The sequence below is a fragment of the Nelumbo nucifera genome, chromosome 1 (assembly GCF_055504915.1).
Source record: "Nelumbo nucifera cultivar China Antique chromosome 1, China Antique-T2T, whole genome shotgun sequence".
Lineage (NCBI taxonomy): Eukaryota > Viridiplantae > Streptophyta > Magnoliopsida > Proteales > Nelumbonaceae > Nelumbo > Nelumbo nucifera.
In genome coordinates this window covers 215925943-215947193 of record NC_142649.1, presented here as the reverse complement: position 1 = coordinate 215947193, position 21251 = coordinate 215925943, and the positions used below count along the sequence as shown (strand labels likewise).

Below are 21251 nucleotides of genomic sequence, written 5' to 3'. Positions count from 1 at the left end.
TGTGTGTAATATTGGCGTATATTTACTTAATTTAGCCCAAAATTAGACGTTATTGATTTATTTGTAGAATTTATTTGAGTTTCCCTAGTATATCCATGTCATACACTCTTAGCTTTTTTTTTTCTTGCAATACTGATTTTTTTATTGGCTTTACAATACTGATGCTTTAAAGTTTAAACCTTGCTGGATGTGTATTTGTTAGTCCTTTGGGAGGAGGTTCAGCTGCCACCAGCTGCCAGCTTTTTTTTTTCTTGAAATAATGCATTCGTTCAAGTTACATCCATCAAGGGACACAAGATGACAAGATCTCGAGTCGAGTTTTAGCTTCTGCCTCCTGTTGTTCCGCATTTTCCTTAACCACCTAGAGATTTCAGTGATAGCCAGATACCATTAGGGACTTTGTCGGTTATACCATCGGATCTGGGGAATAGCCCATTTGCCTAGTTGCACTTGCCACTTGGATGATGATCAAAAGGAGATTCCTTATGGTTATGGATCTTGGATCATTTTAAGAGAACTCGTAAAATCTCTCACACGTCCTCGTTACGTATCCTTGAGGCGGCTTCTCGGAAGGTGAACACCACTTTTCCTGCTTGTGGGAACAGCTTGTACATGGAAAACAGGAGAGTCTCTGTGGGCTGGTTTTCTGGGTGACCTGGAGAAGGACCTGTAATGCCATACCATACCATTCATCAGGAATCAACTACACTCTAGTTAGCAACAGAATGACAGGGTAAATCAGAAAAAAAGATAGTGGGTCAACTTGCCTTCTTTTAGCAACTACGATAGCATTATCCGCCGACTCTTTACAGGGTGCCTTTTTTTCATCCTGAGGGGGTCCCTGCTCAAGATAGGATAACTACATGATGCATAGCAGGCAGAAATTTTGTCGACGTTACAGAACACATCAAAATAATAATAATAATAAACAACCAATAATGGAAATTTAAAAAAAAAAAAGGCACAAAGATAGGATTCATCATTCATCAGACCATAAAACCCTTATAACAGTGGAGTGGGAACCAGGACTTGTGTAGCCAACTCCATAGTTGGGATAAGAAAACAACGAGTTGAATAGATGGGGGAAGCATACGCTTGACACTATTTTACTATTTACATGATACATAGCAAGCAGAAATTTTATCGACACTACAGAACACAGCATAATAAAAGAAAGCCAACCAATAACCCTGTGTTTGGTTTGAAGGCAAAAGTAGGGAAAAGAAGGGAAAGGCAGGAAAACCTAATATAAACTTTGTATAGATTTCCCTACCATTTCCTTCAAACCAAACATAAGGCTTGATGTTATTACCATTCACATGCAACAGGGCATAAATAAGCATAAATAATCTCATTTAATGTCAGATGCAAAGCAAGCAAAAGAATAATAAATCCCGAGCACCATGTAGTTACCATATAAAAGATGAATATGAATATGGCTGGACCATCCTACCATATATCCAGAAGAGGAATGTTAATTGACTCAATAGGTGGCTCAATCCATGTTCTGCCCACATCTTAAATGGGTGGGTGTAAGTTGTAAGTGGATGGGTTGGATGGGTCAGGTCAGAAATTGCCACCCCTAACCATATCTCTTTTAAGATCTACAGGATACTTGTTTTCCAAAAAAGTGCAACTAAATATGGAAACATTTGTTAACACAGAAAACATTTAGAGACTTATCCATACCATGAATATCTTCCCAACATTTAACAAATCTTCAAATGGAATCAAATCCTTCACAAGACTGGATCTAGTAGGCACCAATGTTTTGAAAATCGTAATCGTATCGTAAATCACAAGATTATTTCTATTTTTTACAAAACATTGCAAAAAAGTAAATATAGATATATTAAAAGGCTAAATATAGATAGGAAAGTGACTTTACTTTTAATCTATATCTACCATACATGTACTTAAAACAATAGAAACCTAAGATGATATAATCAAGTTACAATGCCTCTTTAACCTACATATGATGGAAAATAAACTCAATCTCTTGTCTTAAATAATGTAAATAAATAGTTTTCTAGTAAGGGCTTTAAAAAAAAGTCTCCCTTGGCAAAACTAAATATATAAAAAGATAACAAAGTAGAGAACTATTTCTTAATTGAGTTTATTTGTATCGTAGAAATCGTAAGATTTATGAATCAAATTGTAGGATTCAAACAAAATTGTAAAATTTTTGCAGAAAAGGATTCGGACATAAGATTCGAATCGAAACCCTTGGGATTCATGATTTGAGTTGTGAGTCGTATCGTAAATCATAAGATTTTGACAACATTGGCAGTCACACCCTTGTGAGTACAATGAGTAAGCACTCACTAAATATTCTGATAGCTGTCTTAGAAATTTGCTTTGATTCATTCCAATGTAGACTGGGGCATTTATGCATTTATGGGACAGGTGTCAGAAAAATAAGTGTTTACAAAGTGTTCTCACCAAGTTTGCCAACCTGATCCGCTTAGAATAAACAAATTTAAGTTGAATTTATTGGAATAGACCAAAGTACATGGGGACCACTTTATGACTCCTTTTTAAGGTCTTATCTTCTACCTCCAACACCAAGCAAGCTTTTCCGATCAAGCTATTTGGAGTGGGCCAGTGCCACCTAAAATAAGTACTTGTATTTAGGAGACGATACATTTTCAAATCAATAAGTTTTGATCCTTCAAAAGAGAAAACTAGTGTGTCTCATCAAAGTCTCTCTCTCTCTCTCTCTCTCTCTAGTTGAAGGTGAACTCCACCAAGAGATGTGGAAAGCCTTTTTAAGGTTTCTTTAGAGAAGATAAAGGAGGTATACAAGTATAGCAGTCCTATAGACAACATGGAAAGAAAGAAATATGCAAATTTTCAAGGACAAAGCACAACCAAAGGATGCTGTCATTAATAATGCTTCTGCGGAAGTGGCATATTGGGTAAACTCGTTAGATGATTTTGCTCCTTTCTCAACAGATTTCATTATTAGGTGGCACATTCATCATTAGGTAGAACCATATTTTAGTCAGATGGTATCCAGCAGCTTCAAACCTTATCAAATATCAAGTTAAATTTGGATGGATGCAATTTGGGTAACCAGAAAAATTCTGGTGTAGGTGGGATTTTCTAACTCTTTTGAAAGGTTAAAGAAAAATATTCATTAAAATAAAAAGATGAATACAATCAACAACAGGTGTTAAGGCAACAGCCAGATCAACACAGTCCAAACACAACAACATTACATTGATCTAAAAGGAAAAGAAAACACACAAAGCAAAGCTTTTCTTGGAAAAATTAATCTTCTTCCTAAAACTCCAGAACCACAAACTAGTGGACAGATCCTAAAGTTCTTTGCTAAATTGCCAACACCTTAAACATCTTCAGACACATCTTCTTCCTGCCCATCTCCTTCCTCATTCCATGCCTCTCCTCCATCCCCCACTATGATCTTCTTTAGTCTCTCCTCCCTCTTGCTTCTTTCAAAAACTTCAAACGCTCATCTAGCAAATTCTTCTCCACCCCAATAAAACAAAGCTAAACTCTTGCCAACACTGACTCTTTACCGGCTAGATTCTCGATTTCCACCAATCCTCCCTTTTCATCCTTGCTATCAGAACTAAACTCATCAAGTTTCTTCTGTTTCACACCTCCCTCCTCCTTTTAAAGTACCTCTACCCATCTATTAGCTCTAACTTTTTATCAGATACAACTAATGGATGAGTCACTACCCCTTCTAGCACTTAAGCCTATCTCTCCTCTGGACCATCTCCTTAATAGATCCCTTGAATTTTGATCCCTTTTCTTATACTCTCTTGAATTTATTTGTTAGATCGGCCCCAACCGGGCCCCCTTTCAGTCTTGAAAAAATTTTAGTAACATGCACCAAGCGGAAATTATTCACAACTCTAGCTTTCTTCAACACCTTGGTCCACCCACAGAACCTTCTGAGTCTGTGTTTCTCCTTTTCCGACCCAAATCGACACCCAACCTCCCAATTACTACTTCAGTTCTTGAAAACTCCTCACACATCCTCCTACTGTACCATTCTTTTCAATCCTTTTTATCACTCCTAATCTGCCCCCTTCAATCCTCTCAACTCCCTCCCTACCTCTCCTTTTTTATCACTCCCATCCCCTTGCTTCTTCTGCGACTTCTCCTCCCAAATTCACCTCCTCTTTCTCTTTCCACTCTTTAAACCATGCAGGCCTGATTAACCAAATCCCTCCTCCCTTCCTGAAGCGCACCATCGTGAAGCTTGACCCAGAAAGAACCAAAACTTTACCTCAAAACAGTACCTACCTGTTGACTGCACTCCTCCCTAGCCACCCTAGCTCTCCTTTCACTTTGCACACTTGCTGCACTCGACACGGCCAGCAACTTGCAATTAATAGAGCTTTGGCACACTTCACCATCATCTTGAGCAATCTCCAGTTCCAAAAACACCTTTTTTCTTTCCAGTACAGTCATATCTAACAACCCTCCAAAACCACTCTTCGTTCTTCCTTCTTCAAGCTTTGAATCGGGTCTTCTCCTCCTAAACCTTGAAACCCCTTTAATTATCTTTAGTTTGTTCCATCAAGCATCTCTATATTTAACCAAATCCTTCAACTTTAATAGGTGGACCCCACTCTCAAGACCAACTTCACTAAACACCTTACACAACCCTTCAGTACCCTCCACTGGCCTTCCCTCCTCAAAACCCATGGTTCCACTTCACTCCCCATCTTTGTCTGCACTCTACCTTCTTCCTCTGACTCTTTGTATTCCTTCCACCTTCACACCTACTCTTCCGAAAGCCCTTTCGTCTCCCCTCCATCTCAATCTTTCTGCTTTCCTCTTCTCTCACCACAATGAAAAAAGTCTAGTCCTCCCCTTCTAAAAACACTCTTAGCTCATAACTTTCCCCAGCAAATTGAAGTTCCACCACATTCAGGATTCTGGTGACATCCTCTACCTCCACCAGGATTCTAGAAATATCCAGCTTCTCCCATGTCCTGTTCTTGTTGTTATGCTTGAGAAATTTGCCACAAAGATCCCCAATTTCTCTGAAGGTAAGTAAACACCAAGCATGGAGAGGACTTCTCATCACCCCAATCCACAAAGATCTCCTCCCGCTGGTGTAAATTGCCCTAGCCACTGGGTACCATCTGCTCAAACGTAAGTCGAACTCCCAAACCCTCTCGTTTTCTGACTCCAAGACCCAATCAGATCCAGCTCTACTGTTAAACATGGATAGAAACAAACCCCATTGAGTTTCCTTACCCCCAGAACCATGTTCCTTCCCCATTCAAACATCATTCAATCTTCTACCTTCTTAGCTTCCAACTCGACCCCAACAAACCTTCCAACCAGACTCGCTTCTAGCACTTTCAATCTCTTGTACACCTTCCTAGCCTGATTTTTTTTTTTTTTTTTTTGCTTCATGGGGCTACACAACAGGGGGTAGCCCATCCCCTTTATGACTGCATGTCAACTAGTTGATCAATCTACTCCACAAAGAGATTTCTGATGGAATAATGATCACATTCTAGGCCAGGAGGGGTGCAAGGGACTCGTAGGTTTTAGGGACTTAACAAAAGCTGAGCTGCTAACAGATCCCCTGATGACAGGAGTGGTGCATGGCAGATATTTGGTAGTAATATCAATGTATAACGGGGGAAGAAAAATATTTGGTTTAATTTGTAAGGAAAGGTATTAGTAATATTGTTAACAATAAAAACAAATCTTTAATTATCAAAAATTCAAACAAAGTTCTTTCATATTGAACTGTATGTTTAGAGAAGGTTCATTGTGACAACTATAGAATAGAATAAGAAGACTAATCTAGAGAATTTTTTTAGGAGGGGGGGGGGGGGGGGAGGGCGGGAGGGATCATGGGGCTACACCACAAGAGGTAGCCTGTGCTAGGGGTGTCAATTGGACTGGATTTGGTCCAATCCGATCCAGTCCAAGGTGAGCCCTTTACAAATGAACGAGGTCCAATCCAATCCAATGAATATTTTAGACTATTTTGGACCGGTTCAATTCAATGTTTGGACCGTCCAATATGTTCAAATTTGTTTTAATTTAGATTAATTCTAACCAAAACCCGGGTCCATTGACACCTATATTCTTATCTTCTATCAATGGACCAGATATTGGCTTAATCCAACCAATCCAATAATATAAATTCATTACAGATGGACCAGGTCCAATCCAATCCAATAAATACTTTGGACCATTAAGTTTGGACTGGTCCAATTCAATATGTTTTGTTGGTCCATTCAATCCATCCAAATTGATTTTGGTTTGGACAGGGTCCAATCCAAAACCGCCATCGACACCCCTAGCCTGTGCCCCATACAACTAGTCAGAACTCAATCCAAGAATCTCATTCAACTTATCCACAAGCAACTAATATACCTAGATATGGAAACCAACACCAATACTACTTTCTTGCAAAAAAAATGCAGGGACTAATACAAATCCATACCCTATACAGCATTGTTGATATTACATGATGTCCTACACAGTTTTATTTTCTTTTTATTACCCTTAAACTCAATGATCATAACAATTATGGAGTTCTGCTTGTATTTATCATTGAAATTTAAATACATAAACTGTTAAGCATTAAAAGTAACAACAAAAAAATAATATTCTAGAAGAATATATGTAATATTTGGAGTCAAGGTGGTACCATTTTTTTAATCAATAAATGATCAGGCAACTTTGTTTTCATTTGTTAATCAAATGAATAGAAATATATATATATATATATATATATATATATATATATATAGTACACAAATGATGTTTGCAAGGGCTAATATCCAATAGCTATCTTCCCCCAAATTAATGCACAACCAAATTGAATATGATTCTTATCCCACATGATTACAGCTTACTTCTATTAATGCACTCAGAAATGTTTTCCTTTTATTTCCTTTTTTATGTGCTATTTACAAAGTACCCACTCCACTGAGCTCATATAGGTTTGTTTCTGTCCCAGCTTGGAAGATTTTTCCATTTTCTCTTTTTTATTTCTTTTTGGGTACTTCATTTTGAAACTCTTAGTTCTTGTAACTTACTAAAAAACAAAAAAAAAAAAAGAAATTCAACATCATCACTAAATGAATCCCAACAAACATATGATGTCATAAAATCTCCAATTGATGATCTTCAGTCATCTTGCACAAAAAGCACTGAAATGGTCATGAGCATATCCCTTAATCAGAGGTTTTTTTCTGATCAGTAATAAGACCAGGAAAGAATTTATTACTTGAAAGATGAGAAAATGTGCAATGACATAAAAAATAAAAACTATCACAAAACCCTAGGCTTTGCCAAAACCGCCTTTGTATATACATAATAGAGATTGAAAATTTAGTCATCTCACATACAAAAACTGAAATGTTAATGACCAACCCTTCAGAGGGTTTTTTCTAATCGGTAACAAGACCAAGAAAGATTTTATCACTTAAAAGAAATGTGAGAAAACATGCAACGAAGCAAGAAAGAGGGAAAAACTATCACAGAACCCCCAGGATTTATCAAAACAGCCTCAATATACACCTAATAGAAATTGAATATTCCATCTAATCAGGAACCGAGGAACATGAAGAGCTGAAACCCAATAAAAATCACTAGGTAAGATGGTACATCAGGTTATTGACTACCATATATCATTTTCAACCAGAGATGTATCAAATAAACCAACAGTTTAGGCACAACAGAAACATTTCAAAGGATAAGGATGGAAGGAAAATACTAGAAAGCAATGTTTTCAACCTGCTGTTGACCCGGCCAGTCGAACCATCACCCGGCCAGAATTCCGGGTCCAGTTCAGTCAAGACCCGTCAGATGGTAAAAAACTGTTGACTTGGTCAAGAACCGTTCGACCCGGCCGGTTCGACCGTTGACCCATTTGACCCGGTGACCAGGTCACGGGTTGCATACTGAATACATGCTAACTTTCAGAGGCCACAACTTTGCACTCCAATGTCCGATTGGGGTGATTTTTTATTTTGGGTAGCTTTTGGAGATCTATGTGTCCCAAGGGCTGTATGTGCCTTGCCCTATTATTTTTTCCAAAAAAACCCTTTTTTGGCCTCAAATTGCAATTTTTAATACTTTTATAAATAAAAAAATTTAAAAAACATATATTAAATATAAAACAATACATATAACATATCTAAGACATATTTATACATTATTTATTGCTAAAATATATATATTTATACACATATATACATATATACACACACACATATATATGAATATATATATATACATGCTGACATGGCACGGACTGAACTGTTCAACCCGGCCGGTCAAACCAGTGACCTGCGATCCAGAGGCAAAAACGGTTCAGCCTCCGGGTCAGTTTTTAAAATATTTCTAGAAAGAAATAAGGCAGTCAAACTCTTCCACTGCCAAGAAGCCCTCTAACTAATCACTTCCAGGGACTCAAAAATTATATATTAAATGCCCCCTATGATGCTAATAGAACAAAATATCTTGAAAAGTAACAAAATTAAAAGAACAGAAGTTGAGAAATAGCAAGACAATTAAATATCAGAAGAAAGATGAAGTAGTAAACGAAAGATAACATACTAGCAAGTATCTAAAATAAACTTAAGTCGAGCAAAATTACCTTTATTTCATTCATTAATCAATACCAGAAAACAACAATACATCAACTAATTTAAACTTGGACCGGGAGGATAACTTCCCTTGCCTGCTTAGATTTATGAATTAGACATTTCTCATAAGAAAGTAATTTCCTAAATTACAATATGGTTTTTCAATTTTTACCTCCTTGACACTAGCTTATTACCTACTTGGTCCTTTCAACCCACTAAATTAAGTACCAAACAAACACTAAATTAGTTTTAATTTAAACAGTGATTATGACTTGGCCAATTAATTACATTAAATAATGTAAAACATAATTTGGTAGTGGAAGGATTAAAATATCGATACACCTGATACCCAGAATTGGGTATCAGTGCGTATTATTATGGCTGATACTCTTCTTTTTTAATTCTTTTTTTTATTTTTTATTTCAAATGCATGAGAGTGGCCTAGGCATTGTTCCCAAACTTATAGAACCAAACCTTCCATCATCAGTGTATCCATGTGTTTCCATGGTCACCAATACATATCCAAGCTATAAGTCCATGAAATAGAACAAAGCCTCTGCCTTAGGTGATTCTCCTTCTACAAGGCCCAAATACCTGAAAAGGATGTTTACATTGCAAGATGGGCCCTAATTTTTGGACTTACTATTTAGGCCCCATTTGTTTTTTCAGTAAATGGAGGGGGGAGTTGGTCAACAGGAAAGTTCTTCCCATTGACAATAATCCCATGTTCACTTATCGGTAACAGTGGGTCCCATGGTAAATTGCTTTCCCATATGTATCACTTACCCAGGTAAGTGCTACCGATACCCTAGGAGGGTAAGTAACTTTCCCGTCTAGAGGGAAAGTTGCCAAAACATAATGGGACAAAATTGCCCCTTATAATAATGAAATTTTATGGATAAAATGGTCAATTTTAACTTGATTAGGAAACACTTATGATCAAAAAACCCGGGTAAGTTTTATTGAAATTCTTTAGGATTAGTAAGGGAAATTTTTAGGACTTACGAGTCCTTAGTTAAGCGTCCCTATGGCTAGCTACTTAGCCATGAATATGTCTTAGTTCCAAAGCAATTAGAAATTTATTTGGGTCAAATTCATAGTCCAAATTATTAGAGTTATCATAAATGCCATCTAAAAATGATCAATTTGATGAAATAAAGTTTGGTTTAGTAAATTCTGGTTGTTGGAAGGATTTTTTTTCTTTTTTTCTTCTCTATCACCTATTTCTATTTCTTCTTCTTCTAAGTGATCTATCTCTTTGTTGTTTACCTTAATAGCAGGGTTCTTCTTTCTCTTCCTAATTTCTTGCTCATTTTTTTGGTGGACACAAAGGTGTCTATTTACTTTTCCATCTCCATTTTTCATCCTCAATAACCACAATGCCACTCCTTCACCCCATAAAACCCACAACTAGATCTGAAATTTGTAGGACCCTTACCTTGTCCTACATCAGGTTAATGGAGGGAGAAATCAGCCACTAATTTAGGTTAAGCATCTAATTTCCCACCCTAACGGTAGTTAGCTCTATATTTATTGTGACTCTAGATTCATCTCATAAAAATAAAAATCTAAGTTTTAACTCTTACAAAGTACAATAAGGCAAAACTGCCCCAGTGGACCTCTGTACAGGGAGTCAGCCACTATATTAACAGCATTCTAATTATGGAACTTCTTTTTTGGTTATTACCCAACATCTCATCCTAACAGTGCATAGCTTTGTCCAGTGTTTTAAAAGTGCAAGGCGCAAAAAAAGTGCAAGGGCTGAGGCGCAAGGCGAGGCACGCGCGCCTTTTTAAGCAAGGTTAAAAATTACAAAAAGAAAAGCTAAAAAATCAAAAAAAATGCCAAAAAAATTCAAATAATATAAAACATAATGTCAATAAAAAAGATAAACTTAAATTTTAAAAAAAACCTATTATCTAAAATTAGTATACATAAACATAACATGTAAAGCGTATTCAAATGAAAATTTAACAATAAAAGCAAATATATAAAGCATTTTCAAAAATGTAAAACCTACAATCTCTTTCTCCTTAATTGCATTGCTTCAAGTAGCTAATGCGATGTAAAACATATTGCATTCTTGATTCTCTGAGTCGCCTTTGTACCACGCCCCTCGAAGCAAGCCCAAATAAGAATTTCAGATCCTAACTTAGACTTGTTCGGGCTTGCCTCGAGGGGTGTGGTTGGGGGTTCAAGGGCGGAGCCCCCGGCCCAACTGTTAGACTCACTAAAAAAAAGCAAAAAGTGCAAAATTTTAAAAAGGTGCACGCCTGAGCTAAGGCGCAAGTTTGAAAGGGGTGCACCTAGGACCTAGGCAAGGCGCATACCCCAAAATGTGCCTCACATGTGCGCCTAGGTGTGCCTTTGGCGCGCCTTTTAAATCACTACACCTAATACAGGGCATAGCATATTGGTATCCAAAGGGTTGGGCACATGACACACATGGAAAATGAGAACCGCCGACAGATATCCAATTATACTGGCGGTCCAAACTTGTTAGAACTATGGACTTTTCCCCAAAAAAATGGAAAATTCAAATAAAAAGTAATTCTAATATGTTTTAAATGCTTTTCATTTTATTGTAGGAAACAACTATAAGATGGATCTAGTAAACTCATTGATCTAACAATAGTTTATGTCAAAAATGAAGTTTGTTCTTAATACTATAGAAATAATATGAAAATTAAAAAATGTATATTTTATCTTATATATTCTAAATGAATTTCATGGTATGGAAGAACTGTAAGATGGATTTACCAATGATATATCAAATCCATTGATCCAGACACAATTTAATGTGTTTGTAGTGAATTTTAGTATATTGGAAAGTTCAAATGTTGTATTGTTGTTTGATGGATTATTACTAAAGTTATTGTATGATATCTACATGTTCCAAACTCCTAGTATTGTTGATTGTAATGTATCCGATAGCGCCAAAACCAACCAGCAGTCAAACGTTGTCACGTGGCAATGAGATAGGGGCAAAACAAACAACATGTGCATCTTGCCAATTGAGGAAGCAACACATGGACATCCATGTGGAGGCACACTAGACCCATGTGCTAAATCAAGACTGTTGGATGCTACATGTGACTGAGCTGATTAGAGCATTAGTGCCAATGCATTCAACATAGGCCCACTACCTACCACGTGCACATAACTTGTCAACCACAGCCATGACAGGTGGACCAAGACTCCAACCATGTGTTAGTGGTGTGCCCTTCACAAAATAAAGTTCCCCCTCCTATAAACAAGTGAGTCCCCATTCATTTTAAGAAGCCAGCCTCCTAACTACATCCCACACACCCCTTGCAAACACCTCGGAACACCTCACCTTATACTACATCTCATAGAGCATTCATCGAGCTCTTCAGCTCATTTCTCTCCTTCCTACTTTATTGGCTTGATCGTCAAAATCATGGCCCCGAGATGAGATCCTAGGGCCTCTAGCATTACTTTGTGACACAACTGACACTCCAACTTCCAAGGTCTTCAACTGAGGTGACTCTCCAACAGCCAAGGTGACACTGACACCCTATTAGCTGAGGTTTTCATTGAACTTTCCATTTTATCCTTGTTGTAGATTTTGGCATCAACAGTATCTCTTGATATAAACTATTAAAGTGTGCATTTCTTATGTGTTTATACTTTATTCTTAGTTGTTTCAACTTTAGATTTATTGTTATTGATGTATTTGAGGGATTTGTAAAAGTTTCTCTAATGTGCCCAAACATACTTGTATCTTCCTACTATATCCATGTGTATCAAAAGCATATCGTGATACGTATACATATGCAACCTTTCCAATATGATACACCATACTGCTATTTTGAACCTTTGGTTTGAGTAGAGGAGACTGACTTACCAGGAAAGAAAAAGGAAAAAAAAATCACCTGACTCTCACAATAGGCCTAATGAAAACTTCCCTTAAACACAGAAAAAAAAATCACCTAGCTACAGTGTTTTAGGCCTCTCTCCTAAAATCAAATTTTCAAGATATTCCAGAAGGAGAAAAGGAGAAAAGGAGACCAGGTACAAAATATGGCTTTCCTCTAGGAATAGTCTTCAGAATGTGACGCAAAACCAACAAAAGGTCTTCCTAAAACTGAGGACAATAGTCAAAAAGTCAATTCTCTAAATAGCCAAACATAACAAATAGGCCAACCTTCATTTGATGCGGTCATAAAAATGAAGATAATGGCATGCAAAAACTTGGCCTTCATCATGTGCCCTTGATCCTAAGACTGAAGAGGAGTAGAAGACACATCAAATACCATCGGACAACCAAACTCTGAGATATATCCTACTTATGCTCACATAACATCCAACCTCTTGTTTGACAAGAATCCATAAGATTGCAGCCTTTAATATTGGTTTTCCCATGCTGTATGATGTAAATAAAGCTTATTGTAACTCACAAAACGAAAGATATCACTACTCAGTAGTAAAAATTAATGAGAAAGTCCGACAATAATCACTTGAAAGATTTGGAAAAATAAATTAATACTTATTACAGGAATTATATCTATACGAAAGTTTTCATGTTCTAAAGAGGAACAGATATGAGTTTCTAAATGAAGGGTGTTAGAGAGCTTAAAATCGAATAAAACTCACAAGCAGAAAAAATGTTAAAAAGAACTCTTACTTCATCTAATGGAACTTTGTTTTCTTCCGGACCTGCTTCCCTGGTTATATTGACAAGCGGCAGAAAAAATTTTCCCTTCTTCTTTCCTCCTCCAGCTTCCTTATCAGAATGGTTGGCCTTCCTCTTCTTTCTAAATGAAGAAGCATTCCTCGACTTCCATTTCTTGTCACGGACTTTCCATACACTCCCCTTTCTGAAAAGCAACTTCTCAGATTTCCAAACTGGACAGCTCGTGTCTATGATGGTTACTTCGACACGCGAGTAGGTCGAAAGATCCGTCTGTAGCTTGTCCTCGTCATGAGCTATAGAAACGACCTTTCCCTGCTTCTTGGGCTTCAGCGAATTAACTGTTTCCTTCATCTCTGTTACACTGTTATCACCACTCGGAGGTGACATAGATGGAACCGATTCAAGTCTCGGAGCGGCAGCCAAGAAGCTGTCATTAACGCTGGCAGATGCAGAGAAAACACAAATCTTAGGATTTGGCTGTTTGCGACAACTCCTTTTTTCGTCAAAACCTCTGATCTTCTGAAATTCGCCGGAGTCTCCCATGTTGAAAAGCTCGGCAAGAACATTGCCCATTATACCAAACCAGTCTTCTTTTCCTTGATTCTTCCGATCGCCAGGACCGGCCATGCTTTTCTTTCGATCCGCTACTGGTTTTTCGTCCAATGAAGTCGACTCAGGGTGGGGTTTTGAATAACCTATTTCCTGGGTTGCATAGGAAGCATTAGTTTCAGATGAAAGAGTAGTTTGATTAGGGTTAGGGTTTAGGAAGTGCTCCAGATCGAGACCATCGGCGACCGGGAAACCTTTAGAAGACCGGAGGCGGTCCAGCCAATTCGGAGCAGATTTACCAGAAGAGATGGAACAAAGCATCCTGAGAGGAACGATTGAACGTTGAGAACCTCAGGGAACGTGGTATCTCTTCTGTCATAGAAATGCTACCATGGTGAATTGGAAAATAGGCTGATGGAATGGAGGGAAACTAATTTCTAAATGCAGTGAGAGAGAAGAAAGAAGAGAGAATGACCATCGTTGAGAAATGCATGAGATTCTCGAGGATTCAAGATCGTTTTGAGGGGTTCAGTTTCATGGTGTTTCAAACAAAGGGGTCCGTTCGATAACAGTTTCACGAGATTCTCGAGAAATGCACGAGATTCTCCTCTATTTTCCGACGAAGTTTTTTTGAAGGACCCGTTTGGTCTGCAGTTGGAAATTTGGAATCGAAATCGGAAGGATCTATTCTCATTATCTCTTTAGTTCAAATAGCCAATAGGAATCGGAATCGGAGTATCGGACGTGAAATCATCTACAATGGAATTTTATTCCCCAGGAGCCCTCAGATTGGGAGAATGCCATTTCACCCAACCAAATAGTTGGAATGGGAATAAAGCCCATCTTGATTCCAATTTTACACTTCTATTCCTGTGAATCAAACAGGCCTTAACTTTCCTCTTCATTCTTTCTTCTTTGTAAAGAGGCAAATCTCTCGAAGTACCACTAGGGGTGAACTCAAGCCGGGCCGAATACTAACAGGCTCGAGCTCAGTTCGAGATTGTTTTACAAGGCTCGAGCTCGAGCTCGAGCTCAAGCTCGGATCGAAACAAAACTTTAAGCTCGAGCTCGTCTTGAGTCAAAAATTCATAAGCTCGAACTTGATTCGGCTCAAGCTCGATTTTGAGAAAAAAATGTTTTATAAAAATAAAAAATTATATATATTTTTTCTATTTGATATTTAAAAAATTAAGAATTATAATAATTAATAATTATAAATTCAAAATCTTTCGGAATCAAAATGGTCTATTCCCATAGTCTGTTTGGTTCAGATAAGAATGGAAATGAAAATTGGAATCAATAGGAATGGGATTTCATTCCCAAGGGAGGGGGAATGGGGGAATGTCATTCTACTAGGAATGGGAATGGAATTCTAGTTCTGCCCAAGCAAACAGTTGGAATTGGAATAACCCACTTCAATTCTGAATCCATATCCCTATTTCCACAAATAATTGCACAAATAGTATCCATAGGAATGACTCCTACAGGCTACAACTCTTGTTAGAAGTTGAACAAAAGGTTCTAGTTTCCAACGAAATTGGCTTCAGTGCTCACGCCGTTTGCACAATCCTTGCAGCCTTGCACTAGGAATATCTTCCCATGAAGAAAATATATAAGTACAGAGATATTCCCCAAAAGGTTGTGCAAACAGTGTAACTCATGTCCATCTGTATAGGAGCTGCAACATCATCTTGCTGACTACATTTTAATCATCCAGTATTAGAATGAACCCATATCTCCCCAAATAGCAACAAAATTATGGACTTAAATCAACTGAGATTGAATGCATATATTTCATTGCCATCACAAGTAAATAAATCAGAGACCAACTAGATTTGATTTGATATGTCAGTAAATGAAACACCTTTTTTTTCATTAACTATGGGAAAACAAAGCACTGTAATTTCTAGTGTCCTTGATGTTTTGGAGGTTGTTCCTTAATGGGCTCCCAACATTCCTATTGACGGTGTCAATATTTGGGGGCTCCACCAAGTAATTCGTGGTTCTGAATGGACCTATGGTTTTAGCCTGCACATTGAGGATTCTGGTTGATACCATGTCAATTAGAGCATCAAAGGAGCATAGTTCTTTTCAGAGTTATAAGTATTTCTATTTTGAAATTTTAAAGAAGGATGAAGGATAAAATAATCTTTTCATCTTTCCATTGTCAACTATTAATGATCGTCAATTGTCAAAAAACCTGGGTATTTTAAGGTAATTTTTAAAAAGTAGTGGTAGAGTATATAATTTTTCCTAAACTTAGGGGCACTTTAAGAGGCTTGCCCTTTGTAAAATCACAAAAGCATAAAGGGTAAAATACAAAGACCCCATGTGCCATGGGCATATGGGTCCATAAAACTTTTTTTTGCAACAAATGGCATATATTGTTATCAAATGGATCTTAATTCAATAAGGCTATGCTCATTATTATTTTTGCTTCATGAACTTGCCTTCTAATACATGGTTTTAGATATAAATGCAAATTTTTTTTTATTTGTTTTGTTATAGATATGTCACATAGTACATCTAACGAAACAAAAGATAATGCCAAATGGTCAAGAAAAGAGGAGAAGATATTTGTTGAATCATAGCGCAGGGCAAAAAGGGTACTAGGAAAAGTATTACCTTTACCTCTCTTGACGTGGGGCCCACATGATTCTATGATATATATTTGCCATTTAGTGTTGTATGTATACCTATATATGTTATTATTTCGATTAATGAAAAAATGAATGAGAATGAAAATTTTAAGTTAAAATTTTTTCTCATTCTTACTGCAAAAAAAAATCATTTTTTAGAAAAAAAGTTTGGTTTATAGCAATATTTTCTCATTCTTCCCATTTTTGCTCATTCCTTTTCATCTTAGAATTTTATCTTGAGTAAGAATGAAAAAGAATGGGAATTAAACCAAACATGGTCTTAGTGTTCTCCTTTTTTCTTTCCCTACCTCTAGTAGCAATACTAGGGGTGGTATCAACAACATCCATATTAAAGATAACACTATTATATTGTGACTGAACATTGACATCGTTGACATTGACTACGTTGGGGAATTGGTGTCAAGAGCGAGAGGTGGAGCCAACCATTTTTTAATTATAAAAAAATAAAAATTAATTTAATTGCATTTACTCGGATTGCCAATTTGGAATTTTAACTTGATTTCAACAGTTTAAGCCTTCAAGTCTCTCAAATTGCCAACTTGACATACCCGAACAAGCCTTCTTGTTGAAACTTGAATCAATTTGAGAATTGAGAGAGTATGACTAAGAGAGTATGAGAGTTGGTGTGATGAGAATGGTGAAGGAGAGTAGAAAGAGTATGAGAGTATATGTAGGAGTATGGTGCATGAGAAGAGATTGATATTTGAGAGAGTATAAGAAACTAAGAGAGTATGACAGCTGGTGTTATGAGAATGGTGAAGGATAAGACTATTTATAGGAATTGAAAATAATTTAATTCCCCAAAATACTCTAAAAACTAGTTGTTTCTAGTTGTTGGGAGGGGTATTCTGGTCATTATAAAGTCATTTATCACTTTACCTAAATACCCTCTAAACTAGTTGTTATATAGTTGTTGGAGGGCATTATTGTTATTTTATCTCCTCCAAAGCTTGAATACATAAATACCCCCTATATAGTTGGTTGGGGGGGTCTCCAATGGCTAGTTCTTCGTACAGGTTGAGCATGACCCGTTGTGGGCCTGTGGGCTACGGGTGGCATGACACAACAATGCGAGCCATGCTGGCCTGACCTGTTGACTTGAAACCCTACGCCTGACACCGCCAATTGGCCCATACAATCATGCCGGGCCAGCTCAAAATCGTTCTAGGCCACAGGCTCAATTTACATCTCTACTCCTGACCCAAATGAATGACTCAACCCATAATCACCATTATCTTAAATGGATAGGTGAAATGGCTTAAGGTCAATATTACCACTCCTAGTTAAAACTTAAAAAAACGTGAATGGACAATATTGCAACGTGAATATGGTTGGGTTTGACATACGAGAGCAAGCACTGTGAGGCATGAGCATCGTGTTATGGATGTAAGATAGTGTGGCCGGTGTTCCAACACATTGTTGTTTGACCCAAAAATTTGTGGCTTCAGGTGTATGCTTCAATTAATTAGGCCACGATAGGATGGATGGACCATACATGTGGATTTACTTAACTTATTCTAAGCTGTACTTGCACATGCAGACTTTGAATTCCGAATATACAAGAGGAGGGTCAATTTCATTCCAAAACCAAAGATAGACTAGCGGAGGGGCAAAACATGATGGTAACTGGTTTGTAAAAGGTAAATTATTATATAGAAAAAAAATTGTGAAAGGTAATTTTTTAATTAAAAGTTTATTGAAAAAGGATTTATTTAAAATAAATAAAAATTTATGGATAATAATATAATTAATTTAATAAAATAAAATAATAAATAAATAATCACAGCCATCGGGCAATAGAGAGAAAGAGGGAGAGATGACTTTTGTCATTGTATTTTTGTTTAATATAGTGGAATAATTGTTAATAGTTAAATAATAATTAATTTAATTTAATAAATAAATAAATTTATAAAACAAATGAGATAAATAAACAATCAAGTGAGAGAGTATATATATGCACACACACATGATTCTATGTCGTACTTTGCTAGCAATAATAATTTGTTAGATTATTAAATTATTAACTAATTTAATAAAATAAATAAATAAAACTTTATGTATTATTAATTCAAGATTGGTAAAGGCTATCTCAAATTATTTAATTAATTAATTTAGCATTGTTAATGGGTCGGGCTGAACTACTAGGCTACCAAGCCCATGAATAGGCTTAGCCCGGTTCGTGGCTTGGCCTAGCCTAAGGCTTGGCCCATGGACCAGCCTGACCCATGGCACGGCAAGGCCCGCGCGTGCTCGAGCTAAAATAAGATTTTAAGATCTTCTTTAATTTTTTGTTTTTTTTTTTTAAATTTATGTTAAGGTTTTCATTATTTTTTTTCAAAATTTTTAAAAAACATGGCTTAGCCCGATTCGTGGCCTGGCTTGGCCTAAGACTTGGCCCACGGACCAGCCCGGCCCGTGACACAACATGGGCCCTTACGGGCTTGGACCATACATTATATACAATAATTATATACTATATTAATATATATATATATATATATATATTTTTATTATATTATTTCATTTCATTATTGCATATATAAATAATTGTAAACATCAAAATTCATATAAAATAAAATTTTAAGATATTTTTAAAATTTTTATCTATTTTTTAATTTATAAAAACATGGCTTAGCTAGGCACGTGGCCTAGCCTGGCTGAAGACTTGGCCCATGGCATTGTATGGGCCCACACGGGCTCGGGTTGTATATTATATACAATAATTATATAATATATAATTTTATTTTCAATTTTATTATGGCAAATATAAACAATTATGTACATCAAAATTCATATAAAATAAAAATTTAAGATCTTTTTAAATTTTTATCTTTTTTTTTTAATTTATGTTATCTTTTTTTTTTAATTTATGTTATCTTTTTCATTATTTTTTTCAAAATAAAAAAAAACAAGGATTAACTCGGTTTGTGTTTTGGCCTGCCCTATGACTTGGCCCACGGACCAGCCCAGCCCGCGGCACGACAGAGACCTACGTGGGCTCAGCTGACCCCCTAAAGTATCATAGGGGATAGAAGCACGACCCGCACAACACGGCCCAATATGACCTGATTATAAATAAAATGAGAGATAAAGACAAATTTTAACAAATATGAAAAATGTAGAAGTTTAGTGGCATCATTTTTTTTTCGTTTTATTCAATGGCATCATTGTAATTAATTAAATTTGTAATAATAATGGTTAAAAGCATAAAGGGAAATATTTAGGTTATATAAAAAAAGATTTCATTTAACAAATGTACAACAATCGACCACAATCTTTTGCTTTTAGGTTATAATTTTAATCTTTCTATGGATATAAAATATTTCTAGATAAATTGCTAAAACCTCGTCTGAAATTGCTAAAATATCTTCTAAATTTTGGTAATTATAATTACTTTTCTTGAACTTTTTGATTCAGTTGCAATTGAACCCCTTTTATTAGAATTCTCTAACAAGATTTAGCAAAATTATTCAAAATATTTATTTTTCAAAATTTTACCAAAATATTTCATATCAATCCCTATTCCAAATTCTTCCCATTTCTTTTCTATAAGGCTGCGTTTGGTAGAGATGTAAAATTGAACCGAGGTAAACTTTGCACCCCGGTTCAATTTTGCAGGCATTTGGTAAATATATAATTACCGTTTTAATTACATCAATAATCAATGTAATAAATACATCAAAATTTTCGATGTATCGATTACATCGCTCGTGTGCTCTCTCTCTTCTCCTTCTCTCTTCCTCCGATGAGAACAGAGAGGGGGTGATCTCTGACCGCTTCTCCATCACCTGTTTCTGGGTCTGATACGCCGGTTGCAACACTTGGCAAGGACTGCAACCCAGTCACCAGACGAGAACGAGAACTAGAACGAGAACAGAGAGGCTCACTGCAACCCGATCTGACATGCCGGTTGGAGATGCCTACAAGTAGCAGTTATTTGCGGGTATGGAGATGTCGGCAAAGGTTGTGCTACCACTGTTAAGCAAGCCGATGCCTGTGTAATCATTACTGAGATGGACTCTATTTGCGCTCTTCAGGATCTCACGGAAAGGCATCCAATTACTGACCCCCGAGGACGTCGTAGCCGATGCTGAACCAAAGCTCTGGTTCCTGTGCACATGGCTGGAGGAGCAAGGAGCTCAATAAAAGTAGCCTCATTATTAGCTTATAGTTCGAAGACCAGAGTCACCATCCCCAAAAACTAAAATGAAGCACAGAAAAAGAAGAAGCAGAGAGAGAGAGAGAAGTGAGAAGGAGAAAGAAAGGGAAGTCGAAAAAGGAAAACCCCTTTTCAGTTTTCATCGTCGACATGAAATCTGGGCAGCTAGTCAGCTTGCATCGTGAGGCACTAATTGTCACTAAGCCATTAGAGATTTATAAATTTCAATCAGCACTTTCTCGTCATACTCCTTCAAGGGACGCCTCCTGAACCCAAAGCCTGCCCCAAATGCACCACCACCACTGAACCCAGCATTGAACACCCTGGAATTGGTGAACCCAAGCATCATCTTAAAGTATGCATCCCGAAGTCGGATGAGAAGCTTCTTGGGGGAGAGGTGGTGGAAGAAGCGGAGTTTGGGGGTGATTCTGATGCGCCAAAAACGCCTCCTTCTATTGGAACCTGCCCTGGTGAGCTCCACTCGGGTTTTTCGCCGTTGTCTAGCCCCGTCCAAATGCTTGTACTTCCTTCTCTTCCAATACCCTCTCAAGCCCTTGTATAAACTCACAAACACGCCTTCTTTTTTCGTTTTTTGCCATTATTGCTTGCTTCGTTTATTATGA

General features: G+C 36.9%; 1 protein-coding gene and 1 long non-coding RNA gene across 4 annotated transcripts; one reads left to right on the top strand and one right to left on the bottom strand.

Annotated features, from left to right (window-relative positions):
- Positions 1-113: 113 nt before the first annotated feature.
- Positions 114-14531, bottom strand: LOC104604644 (fantom protein). Of its 2 annotated transcripts, none has more exons than XM_010269077.2 (3): positions 13252-14531; positions 768-859; positions 114-667 (listed from the first exon to the last, which is right to left on the bottom strand). In XM_010269077.2, the coding sequence occupies exons 1-3, from the start codon at positions 14128-14130 to the stop codon at positions 544-546; spliced, it is 1095 nt and encodes a 364-aa protein (XP_010267379.1). In that variant the 5' UTR covers positions 14131-14531; the 3' UTR covers positions 114-543. The 2 variants fall into 2 exon arrangements, with proteins under 2 accessions (XP_010267379.1, XP_010267380.1); XM_010269078.2 differs by having other exon boundaries at positions 768-841; positions 13252-14512.
- Positions 868-20826, top strand: LOC148804507 (uncharacterized). Of its 2 annotated transcripts, none has more exons than XR_016081094.1 (3): positions 868-12127; positions 18010-18109; positions 20299-20826. It is a non-coding gene; the product is annotated as an uncharacterized LOC148804507 (long non-coding RNA). The 2 variants fall into 2 exon arrangements; XR_016081095.1 differs by having other exon boundaries at positions 868-12153.
- Positions 20827-21251: the final 425 nt, after the last annotated feature.

Coding starts and splice junctions, on each gene's coding strand:
- LOC104604644 (XM_010269077.2), bottom strand. CDS start 14,130: ATGCTTTGTTCCATCTCTTCTGGTAAATCTGCTCCGAATTGGCTGGAC. Junction 860..13,251: donor ACAAAGTTCCATTAGATGAA/GTAAGAGTTCTT, acceptor TGCATCATGTAG/TTATCCTATCTTGAGCAGGG. Junction 668..767: donor ATCGTAGTTGCTAAAAGAAG/GCAAGTTGACCC, acceptor ATGGCATTACAG/GTCCTTCTCCAGGTCACCCA.